The 21,091-nt window shown below is 41.6% G+C and overlaps 1 protein-coding gene across 1 annotated transcript in view; it reads left to right on the forward strand.

Moving 5' to 3' along the window:
* The window catches only part of arap2 (ArfGAP with RhoGAP domain, ankyrin repeat and PH domain 2), a 173,628-nt gene that overhangs the window by 80,777 nt on the left and 71,760 nt on the right, over positions 1 to 21,091 (forward strand). Inside the window, exons 12-14 of the mRNA XM_008283445.1 lie at positions 6,432 to 6,517; positions 6,789 to 6,971; positions 15,723 to 15,897. Coding sequence (XP_008281667.1) covers positions 6,432 to 6,517; positions 6,789 to 6,971; positions 15,723 to 15,897 — 444 coding nt within the window. The remainder of the gene's footprint in view (positions 1 to 6,431; positions 6,518 to 6,788; positions 6,972 to 15,722; positions 15,898 to 21,091) is intronic.

Below are 21,091 nucleotides of genomic sequence, written 5' to 3' on the forward strand. Positions count from 1 at the left end.
TCGTCATATGGAAATGACTTTCCCGCTGGCCTTCTGTGTACTAACCGACGGACTCCTGAGGTTCAAATAGCGACTTGTGAGATGTAATTATTGAAAGTGCACCAGCTTAACCGTGTTGTTTTGTCCATAACCAGTACCAGATCATACATTTAGTTACAACGAGGTTGGAAATTTCCTTACAAAATGACATGAAATCATCAGAATGATAATAATTATGTATAAAAAAGAAAGTTGTGTTTAAACTGTCTTAAACTTATATGCAATCAGTACAGGGGAGTTAAGTTTTACCATCACATGCTGCACAGGAAGCGAGTTATCACATCACACATGAATACGACTCTTCTGTTTCTGAAGTCGTGCCGTGTGAAAAGTTAGCAACAAAGCCGTGCTGAATTAAACAAGCCATGCATGTTAGCACTCGGCTCCTCTCTCTGTACGTGTGGTCGGAGGTTTGCGCCTGTGTGAGTATGTACTCTGACCCAGAGGCTCTTTTAGAATAAGATCTCAGGTGATAAGCCACTTATGGGAGTTGCTGTCTGGCCTCTGGACTCTCTAATCTATTTGGCAATACTGGATGGCTCAGATGAAATGACAACAAAGATTAAGCCACAGGCGAGAACTTGGGGGATCCCGAACTGCTTCTTGACCCGCTAAACATGATTAGAGAAGCGCAGCAGCTATGCTTGTTGTGGAGGGATATCTGGTGGTCGGTGTGTGAGGTGTTTTCTTTCTTTTTTTTTGCGTGCTCTTATAAACTCCCTTTTCCACCTACACAGATCTGCCATGCAATTTAATGCAACGCCTCACCTCACCTCTGCAAGGACCATGTAATTGGTACGCATCAGATCTCCAACATCTCTTTTCAAACACCCTTAAATGATTTCAGGGGTGTTTAATATTACATTTTGTCGACACGCTGGGAGCGAGAAGGTGAATATTTGCAATGAGAAAGCCGTCCTCGCACTGTGCTCTCCTTAAATTAGACCGGGGTCCATTTGGAATATCAATGACTGCTCATGCTTTTAATTAGCGCTCTTACGCTTTATTGTCACGGACAATAAAGAGAAACGCTGAACAAGAGAAAGAGGAAAGAAGTAATGAGAAGACTAATGGTAAAATGATCCCAGATTGGCTTTTCTCTTTTTGTGCCAAGATAGAATAAATTTTAATAATGTGTAGCCGCCCGTTGGACTGTTTCGCGCTGCAATGTTTTGTCTTTGTTTGTGTCGACTAAAGGAATTGTTCAGGTTTATTATTTTTAGCGTGAAGTAAATAATAATCAGAGTTTATTAAAATGTTCTCCTATATAAAAAATAGAGTGTATCTGATCGGAGACATAATAACACAAGAATGTGGAGGCAGCAGAAACATGCATATACAACAAAATAACCCTTTTTTTACTTGTTAAATTCAGTTCTAATTACTTTTATTTAAATATTTAATTATGAAATGGTAAACTAACACACTAAAAGTACTTTATTTTATGAGTTTTATAGGTATGTTTGGTAATAAAATAGTAAAAACCACTTCCTGACCTGAGAAGCCTTAAACTTGCAATAAGATATAAATGCAACACTGGCACATTAATAAATTATAAATGTGATATTTCTCACATATGAGCAAGCAGTGGCTTTTTTGCACATGTAGCATAATTAGCATGAAGTTTGATTCCCATTTCTAGACAGATGTAATGACATAAAAATTACAATAAATGTAAATTTGCACAATGTTTCATAGTAAGGGCATTTTCTGAGATTTTTTGCAAATCTGGCAACTAAATCGTTACCAAACAATTTCTTCACCAATATGTTTGTAAAGGTGTAATAACATGCCTTAAAATGTTGAAGTTCAATTCCTGTGGGAAACCTTTAAAAAAAACCTGCTCAAGTTAGGGTACCGATAACCGATAGACGAAAAATCGTTTTTTAAAAATCTGGCCTTAAGTAACTTATGAGGGTCAAATCAGGGTTTTTTCATGATTCTGAGTTGATTGTTAGCATTTATATTTCACCACAAACACTTCTTTGTTGAAAAAGGCCACACTGACTTTTACATTTATATTGCACAGTAGCTTTTATTTCACATATAACACTCAGAGTTATTTCTCATTCAGTGTCAGAAGCTTCAAGAGTCATTGTTTATGTCTTCTTCAGACTCAACAACATCATGACTGCAGTTTTTGCATGTGATGCCTTTACAGATTCCACAGGCCCAGATGCTCGTGACCCTATTCTTCTTGCAGCTGCAAGTTACAATGCTCCATGCACACCTAATGTCTATCCATACTCACTGGGCTTCAGAGACATGATCTGTAGAAGGATCCAGTCCTGGGTCTGCAGAGTGAATGCTGTGCAACATGTGCAGAAAACATTTGCAGGGGACATGGATGAGTGCATGGGCATATCCAGCTGGATTAATTCCGTTTTGGTCTTTGGAGGAAAGGTGTCATGTAGAAAGGAATTAAAGTTTTTCATTAATAATGACTAACTCTACAATGAAAATGGGCATTCATATGTTATTGTTATTAAGAAATGATCACATCAATTGTTGTTTTCATGATTTTTTTTTTTTTAAAGGATTGGTGTTAGATTTGTGTTTTTTTCCCCTCTTACTAATATCTATGTAATATGGTTTAGTCCCTATACCCACCAACTCATGAGTCTGTCTGCAGCAAACAGCAGGTGAATGACAGCTTTTTTTTTGCTACTGCTGCTGAAATGATGTTAAATGTGCGGGCCATAACCCCCCATCAAATTTGCAGATAGAGGCTAAAACAGTCCACATTTTTAAAAGGAACAACCCAACCGGGTGGTAATTCAACACTGCATGTAGTCATCTGATGTGTTGTTAATACCAAAAAAACTGCATCGTGCAATTTTACCAGTCCAGCCATTTTAAGGAAAATTCTCCCATCTTTGGTTTTTCTTTGACTGTTAACCAAAAGTCCTCTTGTGTGTTTTTTTTTTAGTTTACTTTTCCAATACCTGAATTTGTCCCTCCATCTACACTCTCATTCTTTTTGCCCTTTCTCCCACCATCCAACATAACTACCAGAGGAAATGACATTTCTCCAAAGTCCTTAAAGCTGCTCTCCACACATGTAATTGCAATAAACTTCTTTAAACCAGGATGCAACTTGTAGACATGTCTGTTGGCAACAGTTGCCATGGCGACGCAAAAAAAAAAAAAAAAAATGCAGCGCTCATTGTTCTTGCTCTGTTTCCCTTCTGACTTGTCATTGAGTGAGGGGGTGAAAATGCCACACAAGTACAGAGGGTAGGGAAAGTGCTCCATGAATTGTCGCCGAGTCACTGGGAAAGTTTTTAATTGGGGGCGAAATCCTCGGTGGGTTGAGCAATTTTTTTGTGAACGCTGCCGTGATGGGAGTGCCCTTTTGTGTGTTGTTTTGATTCGGCAGGAACGATGAAGACATTTACAACAGGCTATTTATATGGGGAGATCTCACTGTGTACCCGGTGGCACATGCGCATGCACACTTTTTTTCAGCTTCATTACCCTTACACAAGTGAAAATGGTCCTGTGGTGTTGTATGGCTCAGTGGATGGAGCATGGCTGTTGCACTGCAGCAAGGCGCCCAGAGGGAAATATTTTCACTCCTTCACGGGCGAAAGTGACAGAATCTTGCTCTTTGGCTTGCATTTTGTCTAGCCAGACATGTGATCTCAAAGGCACTTATTATTCCTGTCGTTTCGATGCGACTTTTGGGATTGGACAAATCAGATTTAAACATAACTCTGGACCGCGCTAATGCATCCACACTTGACACTTTAATGTGTAGTTTTGCTGATAAATATTTAAATGAATCTCGGGGAGAAGGGGATGATTTTTTATTCGTGGTCTCTCAGGGCTAAGCTGAAACATGTTTGGTCAGCTATAAACAAAAAATCTCCTGATAAGCCCAAATGCGTGTTTGTACTGAGCTGATTGAATCGATGGAAAACTCAAATTCATTTGCTCAATTGATCTTTAAGATGTGACGAGTTTGCTAAACTGTATATAAAATAAGAAACTTTGATCAGGCATACACCAAGAACAATAGTTTTTAAAATAATAGGTAATTGTCAGATTTATAGGTAGAAAGATGGATAATTTTTGTTGACGTAATTACTGAATCAAAATCTTCCAATAGCTCCATTCATCCCATTTTAACACACTTCCTTAACAAGGAACAACTGCACAAGTAATAATCCTAAACAAAATATTTAATGAGTGCCACGTTTATTACAACAGATCACACTGCTTACAGAAACATTCAAACATGCAGTTGTTATGTCTGGAAAGGCCCTCAGCCGTTTTCATTCCTATTTAACTAACAAGGGAGACATGGTGTTCCACAGGGTTCAATCGTCGGTCCACTCCCTTTTTCATTATACATGCTTCATTATACAACCACATAATATGTCAACGCACTGGAGTTCATATAGTTTTGACAGGTCAAAACTTTAGTTATTGGTGCTGCTTTAAAAAAACAAACAAACAAAACATTTAAAATGAACTTCAAGGTACAATATGCAAGATTTTGAACATACATGTAGCATAGCAGCTAGCAACTAACATCTGCATGTTAGTGAATGTGAGTCCCTCCCTATGAAACCATTGGCCGTCCCCACACTGGTTGAGCTCTGGAAAAATGAAAGTGTTCAGCTGATGCCTTAAAATCCAAAACGAGTTGAATTGCGTTTCCGTTATTAATGTAATATATAGTAAATGGTCTGCACTTATATCGCACCTTTCTACCTTCGCGGCACTCAAAGCGCTTTACAATGTTTCTCATTCACCCATTCACACACACATTCATACACCGATGGCGACAGAGCTGCCATGCAAGGTGCTAATCTGCCATTGGGAGCCATTTGGGGTTCAGTGTCTTGCCCAAGGACACTTCGCCGCCAACCTTGCCATCAGTGGATAACCCGCTCTACCACCTGAGCCACAGCCGCCCATATGTATACTTTACTGCTGTTTTGAATGTCTTTTTTGTCTTTCTTTCTCCACTCATGGTTGTTCTGGTCTTTGTGTCGTGGCTGGATTAGCTATTGACGTGTGCACAACCTTTCTAGTTGTAAATGAAAGCAACTGGAGGCAGAAGGTGTGGCCGACGTACACATTCGCGACGCTCTAAGATGCTGGTGCTTTAGCGACATCCAGCCGCAAGCACAAACCTTTAAAACTTCAAAGCAGCGGAAACGTAGCAAGTAGCATCGGAGCGACGTCAACGCCTTCTGATTACCCATGGAAACAAAAAAAAAAAGAATACCGGTTCAGAGCTGTTGTGACAGGAAGGGTGGCACTGCCCTTTGTACTTAATGCATTCACCAACTGATCACATCAAGCCTGACCACAAAGGAACATGGCTTGGCATATCACATTCAGAATCCAATCTGGGAGCAATTAGACCTGTCAGTTAGTGCGTCCTGGTGTCAGATTCAAAAAGGCACTGCAACTCCTGATGTTTGTGAATAGCTCACAGTTATAATGGGCCAGTGTATTAGTCTTTGTAAAGTTTCTGTATCCAGGTTGTTCATGGTTTTCCACCAATTACGTGTGATTACATGGAGGGGGAAAAAAACCCCTCTTAATTCCAGTTTTATGGTTCGCTCTGCTCATTACAGACGTGATTTAACACCTGTATTCCTGAAATAAGTATTGTAAATAACGACGAGTTACCGAAAATTAAATCCTGGAGAGCTTCTATTTTTTAACACCATGAGTGGAAAGTATTTCAAAGGTTTCTTGCCTCTGTGTTCTCCAGAACTGTGTCAAGATGGCCTTTCACAGCTCATAGCCCCTCATTTTCATTCACAGCTGCTCTACTTGAGAATAGAAGACAGTAATGAGATCATGCCAAATCTAAATCTAAAATTATCCGCCGTTACACACAGGACAATAATTCACATTCACACATACGCCGTGTTTCGCTCTCATGTATTATGCATGTGTGCTCTGTCTTTGGCCATAAGCAACCCCAGAAGCCTCTCGTTCACCCAAATAAACAGGCCGACCAACAAACACAATGAATTACTCATGATTCATTAGCAATTAATGGCCCTCGTTCTCTGCTTTCATTTCCAATTAGGAGAGCTGAGGGGACTAAATATGTCTGTTGTGAGTGAGAGAATGAGCTCGCAGTCATGCTCTGTTTCTCCGTCTTGTAACTGCCTGTTTATTGTTTATTCCATCGCCGGCATTCGTTGTGTCGTTGTGCGCGCCGTGGAGCTGGGCGTGCGCATATGTACACCGGGTTTTTGTTTTTTTTTCTCCATGTGAAGTATTCAGGAATTAAAGCCTGTGCATTTTCGAATATATATTTAAACATTTCAGAAACCAAAAGGGCTGCATGAATTTATGAGCAGATGTCTGTTTACATGTCTGTGAGCTCATGTTGACGACGATGTCTTCCTGTGTGCCAGGACAGCACCGCTCCCTTGGCCCAAGTATTTCTAAAGTGCGGAGTTTGAAGTTGGACAGCAGCATCTGGAGCAATGAACTCGTGGAGGTAAATATGGCACGATCCCCATCATGAAGGTTGTGCGAACTAATCTACCTTGATAATGCTGATGAAGTTCATCATTGTGCAGATTTGACAAAAGTGTTTTGATGTATTATCTTCAGAAAATATCCACCGTGGCCACCTAATTATATTATTTAAATCAAGATGTTCTGTGGTTTGGGGGCTGGCCAGATGTTGCTTTTCAAATCCTAGTAATAGCTCGACAATTAATTCTCCCCTGAACGTCTCCCTTGCATGTGTCTTTTAAACCCCTCAGCTCTTCCTTGAGGTGGGGAACAAGAACGCTAACAGTTTCTGGGCCGCTAATCTTCCCGTGGAGGAGGATCTCTACAGCGGGGCCTCGGCGGAGCAGCGCGCTACATTCATCCGCAGGAAGTACCGGGAGAGGAAGTACAGGAGAGTCCTGGAGGAGATTCACGACCTGGAGCAGCTCAACCAGGTACAGATTTCACGGAGATGCCTGAGCAGAGATATCAACACTATAACTGGTGCTGCAGAAACTGTTTCCCCGGCATGGTGACGCACATGTTTGTGTTCATTCATACATTGAGATCTTCCTTACTGGCCACTAAGCATGAAAACTTTGAGTTAAAAATTGATTTGTTTGATCACATCACACATAGCGCAATGTGTTAGTCTGAATTTTAAACCCTTTAGGCCCACAGCTCTTTTGCTTTTGAGATCCTGCTGCTGTTTGATATTTAATTAACTCATAGGAAAGACTCCTACAAACAGCTGGAAGCAACAAACTGAACTTCAGCTGTCAAATAAACATTCGTCATTGATGAGTATTGTTAGAGAATTACTGTCTTCTCCGCATGTTCGTTTCTAAAGATGAGATCGGATTCAATTCGGTCTCAATCAATCAATTTAATTACACATTGAATATTGCATTACAGAGCTCTGGGTCAAACTCTCCCTGGCATCAGATAAAGCAAGACAACTCCTGTTGCCTCTGACCCTTCTTTTGCTACTAAGTCACGTGATGCCTGTTCAGGTCGTAAAACAACTGATTGGGGCCCATCTTCATCACACAGAATGGTTGCATCCTTATATGGACTTCTTTTCCTCCGTCTGTTGCTTGTCCTGTGAAACCATAAAAGAAACAGACCCAAGCAACTTTTTCAAAAGAAAACATTTCATGACTATGTGCATATATGCAACTTCTTTTATATTTTAAACCTTAAGGACTATACGTCACACATGATACAATATATTTATACACAACAGTATCATTAGTATGAACTGTCAGTTTCTTTCTTCATTGGAGTAAAAATTGTATTTTCATGGACATTTCAGTTAGTTGCAGGGGGGCTGGACCCTATGCCTTGGACAGGTCTCAAGTCTATTGTATAGATGATGGATGGATGGATGGATGGTAGACCAAAGTAAATCATAAAGGTTAAGTCTGTCTGAGATATTTTTGGACCAATATTGGTGCTGAGATGTGGAAAAAGCTTTCACTAAACCATTTAACCGAACTCTCAGAACTATTGCTTGTGCATGTGACGGCATTTCAGACTTCCTCAGTGTTAGCAGTGATGTGGAAGTATTACGAGCTTCAAGCTAGTATAGCTACCATAGCAACCTTGATGGTGAAGTGACCAGGGTGCTCATTCAGACATCAGTCTCACATGTCCAGCTGCTGTAATGGAATGCATGTCTAAACGGCACTCTATTGAGTTCAGACACTCATGACACGTGTGTGGCCCACTTTCCTGCTTTAAATAGTTTCTTGCACTTACAGACAGTACACTAGATTTTGCATTCATTCATTTATTTTTTCCTCATGTTTGAATGAAACTTTCTAACTTGCTTGATCAGTAGCTGTCACGTAAGCAAAAAGCTTTTCCTTTGATTTCTCTTAGTTCGTATTGTGTTTGTATGGCTTTCATGGAATTTCTCAGCTTTCGTGGTGCAGATACAGAAGCACTACAGATGACTCCCTCCTTCGTCCTCAGCATACAGCAAAAACCTTAGCATCAGTGTTTTTGTTGATTTTGTCTTTACGTGACAACTCAAACAAACTGCCTACATCAGTTTGTTGGCTTGTGGCAGGGGTTTGTTTCATTTTGTCTGCCTGTGGTGCATTTGAGATAAAGCATCTCTTAGATTCGTCCAATATAAATGCCGATGTGTCGATACCTGATTGAAGTGTCAGAATATCTGCTGAATGATATATTTTGAAGGCAAACTGTCTCTTGTTGCTCGCTGTGTTGGCTAGCATTGGTATTGTTCAGCAGTTGTCAGTCTATGGCTTTAGTTTTGTAGACTTGTAAAGGTTTATGAATGTGCTGATGTCCTGACCACAGGGGTGGCAGCTACAAAACATGTATCATGTTATTAAATTATGAGGCACTGTTGGAATTTGGATGACCCCCACAAGGTGATTTTAGACATCACATACCAGTATCGCACTGCATCTGATTGGTATCTGTATTGTTCAGATGCACTGGCATTTAGACAATAACATCAGAAGATGGTGTTTTAGCAGCATTGATGGTCTTCTAGCTGAATCATTACACAACAGAGGTGGGTGCACCCTTGTGCAAAATCACTTATATGTCAAATTTGTCTAATCTAATGTATTTTACTTATACAGTCATGACTTGACATTCCGACCCTTAACAATCTGAAACCTTGCTAGCCGACAGGTTTTTAGGAAAAACGAATGGAACCCAAAAAAAAACAGCCTTAACATACCGACAGCCTTGGTTTCCAACGCCGACATGACATTTTATTAAGGATAAAAGCGTATTATCTGACTTAACAATCCAACAGATTTACATACCTTTGATGTCAGCCGAGGGGCCTGTGCACAAGCGCACTGGTCAATTAGGTGGGAAATCCAGTGATGCCTAGTATTATAACAATACGCTGGTTATTATAATAACTATAAACAATAAATATTAACAACAAATTACCCTTCAAACATCAAGCCCTCCTTGTGTCTCGACCTCCGTCTTGACAATCCGATAGCCTTGCTAGCCGACGTAAAAGAACGTTTTACATTTAGATTACCGAGTCACGAATGTGTACAGCAGAAGTTCACCAGACGTCGTACAAATGGCCTCCTCCAATACCTTCATCTGTACCTTCAAGAAAATAATGGTCCATGGTTCACACCTTTAGATAAATCCAGTGTACCTGAAAACCCCCCACATTTTTCTGACCTTTTGACCATCAGTAAATCTGCACTTTAAGCTTAAAGATGCCAAAGGGGAAGTCTTATCGATCTGGAGTATGGGCATGTTGGCACTAAGGCCTTCAGCTTTAGAGTTTATTGCTGCAGCAAAGAAAAAAAAAAAAAAAGGGTCCTTGCCTTTTTGGCTTCCTTTTAAAAATAGAGCCTTAAAAGCACAAAGCGGCGTCGAAGTTTCCGCCTGCCTCAGCGTTTACGTAGATCAGCCCGGTTGTATTGTTTTCCTGCGCGGAAAGAGAGGAATGGAAATGTAAGACGGAAAGAGGGGAATGAGGCGAGAAAGTAAGGAAGAGATACACCAGCTAGCTAAGTGGAAAAGTGGATTAGGATCCACAACAGAAACGCTTGGGTTGGTTTTATTGCGGCTTTGCCGGCTTTTGCGTGCGCGCGTGTGTGTATGTGCGGTTGTGTACACGCGTGTGAACATGTGTGCTCGCTCCACTTGAGATGTGTGAATTTGCTGTTCTAGTGGGAGTTTTTTTTTTTTTTTTTAGCAGGGCGGTGTAGGAGAGGAAGTGTGACAGAGAGTGTGGCTGCCTAAAAGGGTCTGGCCAGTGCAGAAGTGTGTGTGTTGGTGTGCATGAAAGAAATAAAGAAGAAGGCAGGGAGAAGGTGGGAGTGGGTGGTTGTGTTTGCTTTCTTACTGTCTAGTCTGCCTTTTTTTTATAAACGAGCTCAACAGATTTGATAGAGATCGATGTGTAACAGAGGCGTTGTACACACACGTGCTAAAATTACACCCACTCTTCAAAATAATTCAACCTATCTTAAAGTAATAAATCACAAGCAATGCATTAAAAAGAAAAAAAAAAAAGTATTTTTAACATAAACAAGGACGCGCTGAGTCTAATCTCATTGGACACGTTCCAGTTTTGTGTCACATTTGCTTACTGTAACACAAATAATAAAAGCTATATAAAAAAACCTATTCCTTCGGGGATCCGCTGCGGAACAAAGACAATAATGCCGGCAATTTCCTCGTTGACATTCATGCAATTTTGAAATCAGGCGATGGCATTTTAACAGGTTTTATGGGCTCAAGGGGTCACGGGACTCACTCGGCGCACGCGGCAAATCACTATCGTTTAAAGTGTCGTCGCAAGTAATGAAAAAAAAAAAGATTACTGCGTCAATATGCGTCCGTACAGAATCTCTGTGTTTCTGTTAAGCATCTTTTTTTTTTTTTCATTTCACACCCTCTTCATCCCGCTCTCTCTGTTTCTTACTCCCATGTTCCCCATTAGAAGCTCATATCCCAGTGACCTCCACGGAGTCTCCGCAGACCACATGACCTAGAGAGAGTGGGGGGTGTCAGAGGACCTTCTTATATCATTACACACACACACACACACACACACACACACACACACAAACCCTCTTGTGGCTACAGTAATTGCTATGACACGGAAGGTCATTTCCAGAGACGATGCGGAATAAGGCCAGGCTGCATGGGACTGTTTTGCCATAATCTGACCCCATCTTATGTGTAAGAGACAAGAGGAAAAAAAAAGACAAAGAGGGAATAAACTAAAGATGCCTTTCTGGGGAATTAATTTTTCAATTGATGAATCAGGTTTTTTTTTTTTTTTTGCAGAAGCAGACCTCAGAGATAGAAATAAATGGATTTCTGCGCGTACTTAGACGACTTTATCCGAGGCCCGGTGTGTGTAGGTGGGCAGGTTATATTGACAGGTACTTTGTGCGTATATGCACAGCCTCGCCGTGCCTCACTTTCAGACGGATATTGCTTGTTTGTGGCAAATCGATGCAGCCTACTGACTCGGCCCGAGCCTGATGAAAGGAGAGGTTGTTTCGTTGAAATTCCGCTATTTGCCACTCGACTCCTCTGTTGATCCACTTTGTTGCGGGTCATCGTGCATGATGTCACATCCATTGACTGGAGCGATAGAAAGAGACGGACAGACAAAGAAAATATTTTCTTTTGGTCGGACTGTGCTCTTCTAGCCCCTTTTATCTCGTTTCTCTTAGCCGTGTGGCCAGGTAACTCTTCTTAACAAAGCGTGTCTGCATGGCTAGACATGCTGAATGAGTAAGCTTTTTTTCCCTACCGTTATTAAAGGAGTCGTTGGCCATCGTGCGCATATATAAAAGTTTGTTTAATAGGTCCATCATCGAAGTCAGGCACCTTACACCGCAGTACCTCCAATGTCCACTGGATGCTTGGCGCTAGAGAGCACCCACGTCTGTCTGTAAATCAAGGTGAAGGCTCTTGTTAAACAGGCGTTACAGAAGGAGGCAGACAGAAGAAGTGAGACTCACAAGAAGTTAGTATCAACTGTCTTTTTTCTTATCTCCTGGTGACAGTTTTCAAATATCTCCTTCCATTAAAGAGATCTTAAACATTATGCAGCAGTGTTGGAGGTGCGTTTGAGTGACAGGTGTCCCGGCCTATCACAATCTGCTGCGCTGGGGTTTTTCGTTATCTTGTCCCAGGCTTCCTCTCTGGGGGCTCGCCATAGATAGGTAGAATATATTAGACCTAAGGAGTGGAGCTGTTGGGATCATGAGATTTTAGTTGACGATGACTTAAAAATATAATAATATGAGTAACCCCGCCATCCCCACTCTTACTCCAACTGGTCGAGGCAGATGGGCGCCTTACCTGAGCCTGATTTTGTTGGAGGGGGATGGGGTTTGGTTCCTTCCCACTGTTGCTGACCACTTGCTAGAAGGAGTCCAAAGCCAACCGTTGGATTAATTGGATTTCCCATTATGCCACCACATGCTACTTTCACTTCTATTTATTTTATCTCACCTGATCCAGATGAAGTGATTTTAATTGCAGGGCTCGAGACGAACTGGTGCAACCAACTTTCTCATTTGGCCGCACCTCCCTCCTAAAACATATGACTTGCTGAACATTTCCTCATCGATAGACAGTACAATTTACCGATGTTCCCACACTTTGCAGGCTGTGGTAGCTGCTGTTGGTGTCTGTGGTGACTTAAGAAAGAGTTTAAAAAAAGGGCGTCGAGTGATTTTGTACATGTTGTATATGAGCGGAAAAACCACGACTGTTTTGTGTGTCCGTTTTTCACGAGAAGACCACATTTTAGGTGTGAATACCGCCAAAGTTTTAAAAAGACTACTTTGCACCTCTGTGGTTAACACAGCAGCTTCCTGTGCCAGTTACAGCGACGCCAATGCAGCTTACTGATCGTCATGACCTCGCACCGATGCAACCACTTGAAAGTTCAACTCGCACATTCTCAAAAAGAAGGTCGAGCTAAAATCTCTCATCAATTTCTAAAGCTTACAATTGAACCACAGGGAGGTGCAGAAGTCTAGTTTCCTGTCAGACCACTTGAATTGCAATGTGTTGTCAAGTCAATATGGAGGTCTTGCCCTGCGATGCTGAACAATATTGCCGATACAGCTTTAACCCTTTCAACACTAAGTAACTTTGGCTTTAATTCCTAGGAAATATAAAATCAAACTTTATTTATATCGCACTTTTCATACATGGATCAACGCAAAGTGCTTTACGGTGTTAAAAACTGCTGCTGCGCATGGGTAGCGGCAATTACGCTAGCGAATAGCAGCGTTAGCAGCAAAGACGACGGTAGCGAAACTCCATCAGCGCTTGTTGTTAAATATTTTCCCGTTACGGAAACAGCGTATCGACCCAATTTGCAGCAAAATTTTTTCAGGCAGCAGCGTAACGGCTGTTATGACGCTACCGAGAACCTTGTTCACATCGTGTTGAAAGGGTTAAAGGCCTCAAGATGGCTGCCTCAGTACAGCATTATCTTTATTCCCACAAGCCATCTCTCTGATTTTAAATCCCAACCCCTAACCGCTGTATATCACAAACCTGTTTCATCTCAGCGTCCACCTACCTCATTCATACAGGGCATCAATTACCCTGTATTTATTGTGAATAACTGTATTTTTTACTAAGCTTTGAGTCACTTTGGACATGTTTTATTTTCTCTATCTGTACATAGTAGTGGACCATGCAGTGTTATTTTGTGCTTAAGGACTTTAACACCGCCGTTTAACTGCTTCTGTGTGCACACATACTTGACCAGTAAAGCTGATTGTGATTCTGTGTTTGGCGTCCAACTCAATCCGTCATGTCAACGTCAATAAATCCTCATCGAAATGCAGTCGAATGCTTAAGAGGGGGTTCAAATGGTTAAATGTAACGTGGAAGTAGAGATTGAAACGTGACATTTCTGCGAGTTTCATCCAGCTGTTGGAGGTAAATGGAAACAATTATGCAAAATAATTACAGTGAGCTCAAATAATTGCGATCAGGCAACTGTGTAATAACTATAATAGGCCTAACCCCGCGTCCCAGTTAAGGCTACAATTTTACGTCCTTAAAACAGCATGCTAGCAATTTTACACAGAGAAGTCTATTTATTTATCACGATTTCAAAACAGGAGCATGATGTCTTTTGTCAACCTCGAGGAGCTTTTAAAAGTCTTGAGTTACGCTTGAGGCTTCAGATGTTTAGCAAAGCACCTGTGTTATGAAATGAGGGCAAACAGGTTGAAGACAACTTCAAACTGGTGGATCCAGTAGGAAGTAGTGGCAGAAAACTTCATCTCCGCTATGCTGATTGTTGCTTTTAATTCTAAAAGTGTACTTTAAAGGTCGCTGTGCAACATTCAGAACCACTGAACGTTGGCAACATCTCCTCCCTTCACGTTTATTTACAACCACAGAGGTCGCGCCAACAACAAAATCATCCATCCATGAGCGTTAGCGTACGCTAGCATCGTCAAACTGAACGGCCGTAGGATCTATAGTCAAAGAAAGCAGAACAACAGCAGCACCAGAAACTCTTAACACTGACCCGAAATAAACCAAGTTCATACAAATTAGTCAAATGTCATAAATACAATACTTTGTTTTTGAATTCTTCTGTTTTTTTTTGAGGGCATCAGCCGAACACTGGACTGCGCTTTCGCTTGACCGGCTGCCAAAAAACAGAGAACAGAAAAGCTCGGATTACAGCGAACGCAGAGGGAGTGTGACTGACTTTCCCTGCCAAGGAATGAAGTCACACGTTCTCCACTATATCTGAACATAACAGATAGCTGTTTACTGCTACATTCATGCTATATTTATGTGAAAAATCTCGCATGTTGCAGCTTTAATTTGTGTTGTAGTTCTGTCGCTTTAAAACTGGAAGTGTTGCAGGTGGTGATCCAATTTTACTATTTTTATATGTGTAGAATAAATTGATTTGTAAACATATTTGACAAATCATATCTATAAATACCATATATTATGTGCTATTGATGTGTTTTTTATTCGGCATATATGTATTTTTTTTTCTTCTTCCTGCTCTTCTGCTCCCTCCATTGTTTTCCACGTCGTTATCCGCACATTTCTGTTCTTGGAAACTGTTAGCTTCATTATATTTAATATGGCCCATTTGTCCTGTTCTTATTTGCTATATTCCTCTTTTCACAGGGATTTGAGCTTTAATGATTCCCACAGGGAGTATTAAAGTTTGATCATATTTTAACTTCTCTTTGGAGATCAGCGGGCGGAACTCAATTCTAAACTTTATATGGTTTTCTGACGCCGCTTTATAGACTCTTTGTCCTCTATCGGCTTGGCATTCACACAGAGCAACACCAAAACTGCTTCCTGGGAAGTGAGACCGCGCTCACATTTCCAGGGATTTTCACTGCTTCATTGTCCCGAATGCAAAATTGTTAAAGGTATTAATCCAACTATTGAAAGCTACCTAGAAATCCATGCTCCACTTACTCAGTCTTTTATTAAGCTATCACAGCAGGAAATGTGAAGTTGAAAGGTGGGACATTTGTGACCGCTATAAATCAGCTTGAAGAATCACAAACATACCAAAATACTATCCTACACATGCATTATTGAAGGGTTTTTATAAATGCTGGGGAGACCTCGAGGGACCCACGGTGAAGGTAGAGGTAAAAGGCCAAGCACAGAGAGGCTCTCGATGTACTATCTTCTTTTTGTATTTGCAGGCGCTGTGTGCAGCTGTGGTGACGCCTGACGTGCTGCAGACCATGGCGCTGGTGTTCAGCGGCGCAGATGTTATGTGTGCCACTGGGGATCCAACCTACTCCACCCCGTATCTCTTGGCTCAACGTGCCGGACAGAAGCTACAGATGGAGTTCCTGCACCAGAACAAGCTATCTGGTGAGCAAGATTGCGTGACCCCCTTAGTTACTGCGTATCTTTGATTTGCTCTTTCAATACCAATATTTTATATTGCAAGAGCAAAAATAGCATGAAATGGTTTCAATAGTTGATTTATACTGAAGCATTAGTGTGTTAGCCGCATGTTACTGTTGGAGCTGCTGGGGATGGAGGTATAGATTGTCCATAAAGATGGTCTAGGAGAGGAGTGGGCAATCCTGGTCCTCGAGGGCCACAATCCTGCATGTTTTAGATGTTTCCTTCTTCCAACACACCTGATTCAAATGATCAGCTCGTCATCAAGCTCTGCAGAAGCCTGATAACGATCCTGATCAGGACTGTGGCCCTCCAGGACCAGGATTGCCCACCCCTGGTCTAGGAAGTCACCCATCCTCAAGAGTGGTTTTGAAGCTCAGTGCGGTGGCTCCATTTATGCAGCAACTCCTAGCTCACTGCTAATCCGGAAAGCGGTGAAGCATGAGTCGAACCGAGGTGGGTGATGGAAATATCTCTGGGCCATAAAATGTCCTGCGATCGGTGCCCATCTGTCTTTCAAAGCAGCCTTTAATTATGCATAACCTTAAGCCTTAATACAGTTATATAAAAATTCACCCCCCGTGCTGTTTTCATGTGCTGGGAATTTAGTTAAAGAGACTAAAACCTTTATTTTTTGTGCCAGGCTTTTGTTTATTTCTGCTGTAAAGTTGGGCGTTTTACTATGGAGGTCAATGAGGTTGCTTTTGGAGCCAGCCTCAAGTGGCCATTGGAGGAACTGCAGCACGATGGCTGTTTTTCCACCCTTGAATCATTATTATTCAGTTTCATGTGCAGAGTCATCATTTTTGATCAATGGGAGAGGAATAAAAGAAGTTTTAATTCCAGTTTTTGGACTTTTTCCCTCATATTTATTTTAACGACATTGTTTGATTCAAACATTTAGTGCAATAAAAATTAAAAAAAAAGTGAGAAGTTTATAGGGGGAAAGCGTACTCGCTAAATGAACCCACAAAATAATGCGGTTATCACTTCTTTGATCCTTGGCTGTGGGAGAAATTTACCACTGCAGGTAATAAACAAGGTTAGCAAGGTGTTGCTCATGTTACTGGCAAACATGACGGACAAACTTCTTCTCTTGTGTTTTCGTTCTTTAATTATGTCATTAAAAGCCTCCACCCTGTGTGAATGTATACTGCACATAATCTTCCGTTCGGTAACGATGGGAATAAGAGCCTAGAGTGCAGGAAACTTTTCCGTGGTCAGTATTCAACCTAGGTGAGGTGCCTGAGCCACAAAAAGCAGCTATAAAACAGAATAACTGATTCTGGCCAGAGCTAAAAAAAGAAAAGAAAAAAAAAAAAAAAACCCTGACATGCTCTCATAAATCTGTGGAAAGGCCTTTAAACTAGGTGTGCAAGTTGGACTTTTACAACCATCGGCGCCACATATATTCTGCCCATTGTCTTTATACTTTAACAAGCCAATCATGTTTAAAACTCATACTCACCGCTGTGCTGCCACATTCATAAAAGCACAGTGGGAGTTTTTTTTCCGCTTTGCCATGAATAGGAAATGAAGGCAGAAAAACCCACAAATTTGAAGCCGGCGAGTTTTAAGTTAAAAGTTCTGTCTCTCTCTCTCTCTCTCTCTTTCTATTTTTTTCTTCTTTTCTTTTTCTACATCTCTGTCTCTCTCCGACTTTCCCCCAACTCGCCTTTGTATTACCCACCTCGTATCCTCGGCATCGGAGGCACGGCACAGATGTGCTGTGTCGTGTAGCTTCCTCGTGATGGGTGTGTTTTGTTTGTGTGCTTCCACACAGGGCTGATGATAAGAATGTATTAGATTAAAGGAGCGAGAGAGGCCGTCGGCTGGGGCCGGGGGGAGACTTTCTCTGGGACTGTATTTTACATAATATATGCGCCGCATCTGTGTACGCTCGCCGGCACCGAGCCTGTTAGGGACTCGCTAATTGCTAGTATGGGTCACCTGGTCACCATGGTGATGGCCATTACTCGGAGGTGTGCTGGAAGACACGCATGCAGACAAACACACACACACACATTCCCGCGTGTGGTATTGTCCATCTGAAATATGTAGCTTACAGGCAGTGTCTATATGTTCATTATGTGTCTGGAGGTTGTAGAGCTTCATCATTAACAAACAAACAAATGTAGACCTAAGCAGACTTTTTCTGGAGAGACGGATGTGCAGCTAAACTGGCCAACTATTGCAGACAAGCAGGACCCGGGTCAGCGAGGTTACTGAGGACCCAAATGTTACTCTGACAGACTGACACTGCTCCTTGGCTGCAATGGAGATCTTGCCTCAGGGACAATAGTCAGTGCAGCACTTTGCAAGCTGGGACTAAATGACCAAGTGGCCACAAGGAAGCAACTCCTAAAAGTGATGTTAACCCTCAGCCGGATGCCACCTTAAGGACAGTGTCTTGTTTTTGCCAAAGTGTACGACTGGCCCAATGGATGATGCTTTATCGTCTGGATTTCACACATATCCACACCAACAGTGGGGCATACACTGCCACACACACACACACATTATATTTCCATTTCAGTAATTAGACACCAACATAGAATAGAATAGAATAGAATAGAATAGAACTTTATTGATCCCAATATACATTTGCAGTAAAAATGAAAATAAAAAAAAGCAAAAAAACAGAACTCTATTTGCACTTTGCTTGTGTTTATTTAAAGAGAACTTTTCGACAATTATCCTTTAGTGTTGACAGGCCATGACTGGTGATGAGTAGCCAATCGGATGGATGGATGGATGGATGGATGGATGGATGGATGGATGGATGGATGGATGGATGGATGGATGGATGGATGGATGGATGGATGGGTGTTGACAGGCCATGACTGGTGACGAGTAGCCAATCAGATGGATGGATGGATGGATGGGTGGATGGGTGGGTTAGTACAGCTTGATTGAGGTGGTTCCATCAGAACCAAAATAGCATATTTTGTATTAAATATCAGGACTTGTTTAGAAATCAACAACACTGATAGTCAGAAAAATGCTAAATATTGGATTTAGCTGCTGGAAACAGCTGCTCTGTTGGACCAGATGTCCACAAATACTGGTGCATGATCTTTATCAATCTAGCAAATCTGTATTTACTGCTGCCTCTAAAATGTATTTATATTTAGAGCAAAGCATGGCAGATACACTTAATTGCTTTAGTTTGCAGATTGTTGTATGTGATCAGTCCTTCCTTGACCATTAGCAGCTATAGTTGCTCTCTGCTCCTGGCCTGTGTTAACATTTTAAAATCCTGGTTTAGCATTATCAAGGGCTTCAGGCTACCAGATACCAGATACTTCTTTACCATTTGTATGTTGCAGAGTTCACCAGGAAAGTTCCCTCCTTTTTTTTGCGACCCTTATGGGCAGTTGTCCCACAGACCTGTAACTCCCATTTCATCAAACAGTAAAAGCTAACAAGGTACTACAGCAGATCTACGATACATTTTCCCCATGAGGCTTGGATTAGCCCAAGAGGTGACCAACCATCCTCTAACGTTATAGATTATGTAGCACATCACACGCTAAGGTGGTAGCTCGAAGACCAAACATATTTATATGTGTGAAACTGGCAATATGAGCCTTTTCTTAATATCCTGAAACACCGGCCCAGTAACCTCCTGAAATTACATTCATATGTGACAGTTCTACATCCCCATGATTTATGTTCAATAAAAGCATTCAGTCCCAATACAGGAAGCATTGTACTGTATTTAGTATGACAGGAAGTAAGGGTGTGGGAGCTGGTTTTTTTTTTATGTACGACCAACATCAACCAAAAGTTTAAGATGCCCAATTTAGCCAGAAGCTGCTAATGTATGGATGAGGTTTATTATTTTGATAATACATCATCAACAACAACAGTATTCGGCCTAAAGTCCCCAATAAATGCAATTTATTCCGGTTTGAGTGCCAAAAACACTCCTAAGTTTGTGACGCGTTTTAAACCTCTGCAGTAGTAATCGATGGGTTTACCTTGTCTTTTAACATCCAAACTGTTTACTCGTCCCCAACATGATTAAATAGCTTTTAGTGTAACAGTAAAGGCACGATTCAGTGTGTGTTTTATCAGCTCTGCTATACAGATACGCTCCAGAATTAAAAAATAAGAGGCTAGAGGCAGACTGTGCTGCTGTTTCTGTGTTATACAATCATTCTATATTGCAGAAAGAACTAGTGGTGTGCTGAAAAAGATTAAAGCTTCCCACAAAGTCTCGTCCAGATTCCGTCTTCTGACATTTCGCGACCGTCGGACACATTGTCACGACACACAAAAGCTGTGGAAAGCGGTGTCGGCATTGTTTTTTTGTGCATGCGGCCCCCTGAGTTCACAGACAGACTTGTGAAATTTTTTGATTAAACAAAAAAAAAAAATTGAACTTTTTTTTTTTTTGCAGTTGTTGTGTTATGTCTGGCAGAATCCGGGAACAATTCAATACCCGCTCGGCACCCATCCCCTCTGGTGTTGACAGAGCGAAGATAGAGGGAAGAATAAAAGGAGACGCATAGCGGCCAGCGTTGAGGACAAAACTACTGAGTTGTCTGAGAGTTCTAAAGACCTCGGCCTCGGGTTGAATTTTCCAACGTGCGAGGTAACGTAAGGTGAGGTGTAAGTTATTCGCAGGCCGCTCCGTCTTGCTGCGTGCACAGTTTCTCTCCTTTCATTTAGCTTGTAAAACATGCATCCACATCAAGGGTGCACTTCAGGCCCTCATTCCACCAGCAGAAAGTGATGTAAGCCAGACACTGCATTGAATGAAATGATGACAGACATGATCCCTTTTTTAAAAAAATTCACTACCCCTCGGTTGGGAGAACAGAGCGAGCCACCGATAAACAATTAGAAACCCTGCAGAATTCTCAAAAATCTAAATTAGTGTGCAGAGAAGAAAAACAAGTCTTTGCAGGCCGACTCCCGAAAATAAAAATAGGAAAGCCCTCCATTTCCCTTGGACATAGCGAGCGAAAACAAAGCTGTCAGCGCGCTTCTCCCAGAACCTTTGCGCAGTTCCTTCCCTCCGCTGTGGCTCATTTGTAGCTCCGGTGTTAGGACATCCACTGATACCAGAGCACGGCCACTTCATTAGCGCTTCTCTCTCTCTGCATAGATGTGAGTTCACGCTCGTGGGCCTCGACAGACCTCGTTCTAC

The sequence above is a fragment of the Stegastes partitus genome, unplaced genomic scaffold (assembly GCF_000690725.1).
Source record: "Stegastes partitus isolate 25-593 unplaced genomic scaffold, Stegastes_partitus-1.0.2 Scaffold312, whole genome shotgun sequence".
Lineage (NCBI taxonomy): Eukaryota > Metazoa > Chordata > Actinopteri > Pomacentridae > Stegastes > Stegastes partitus.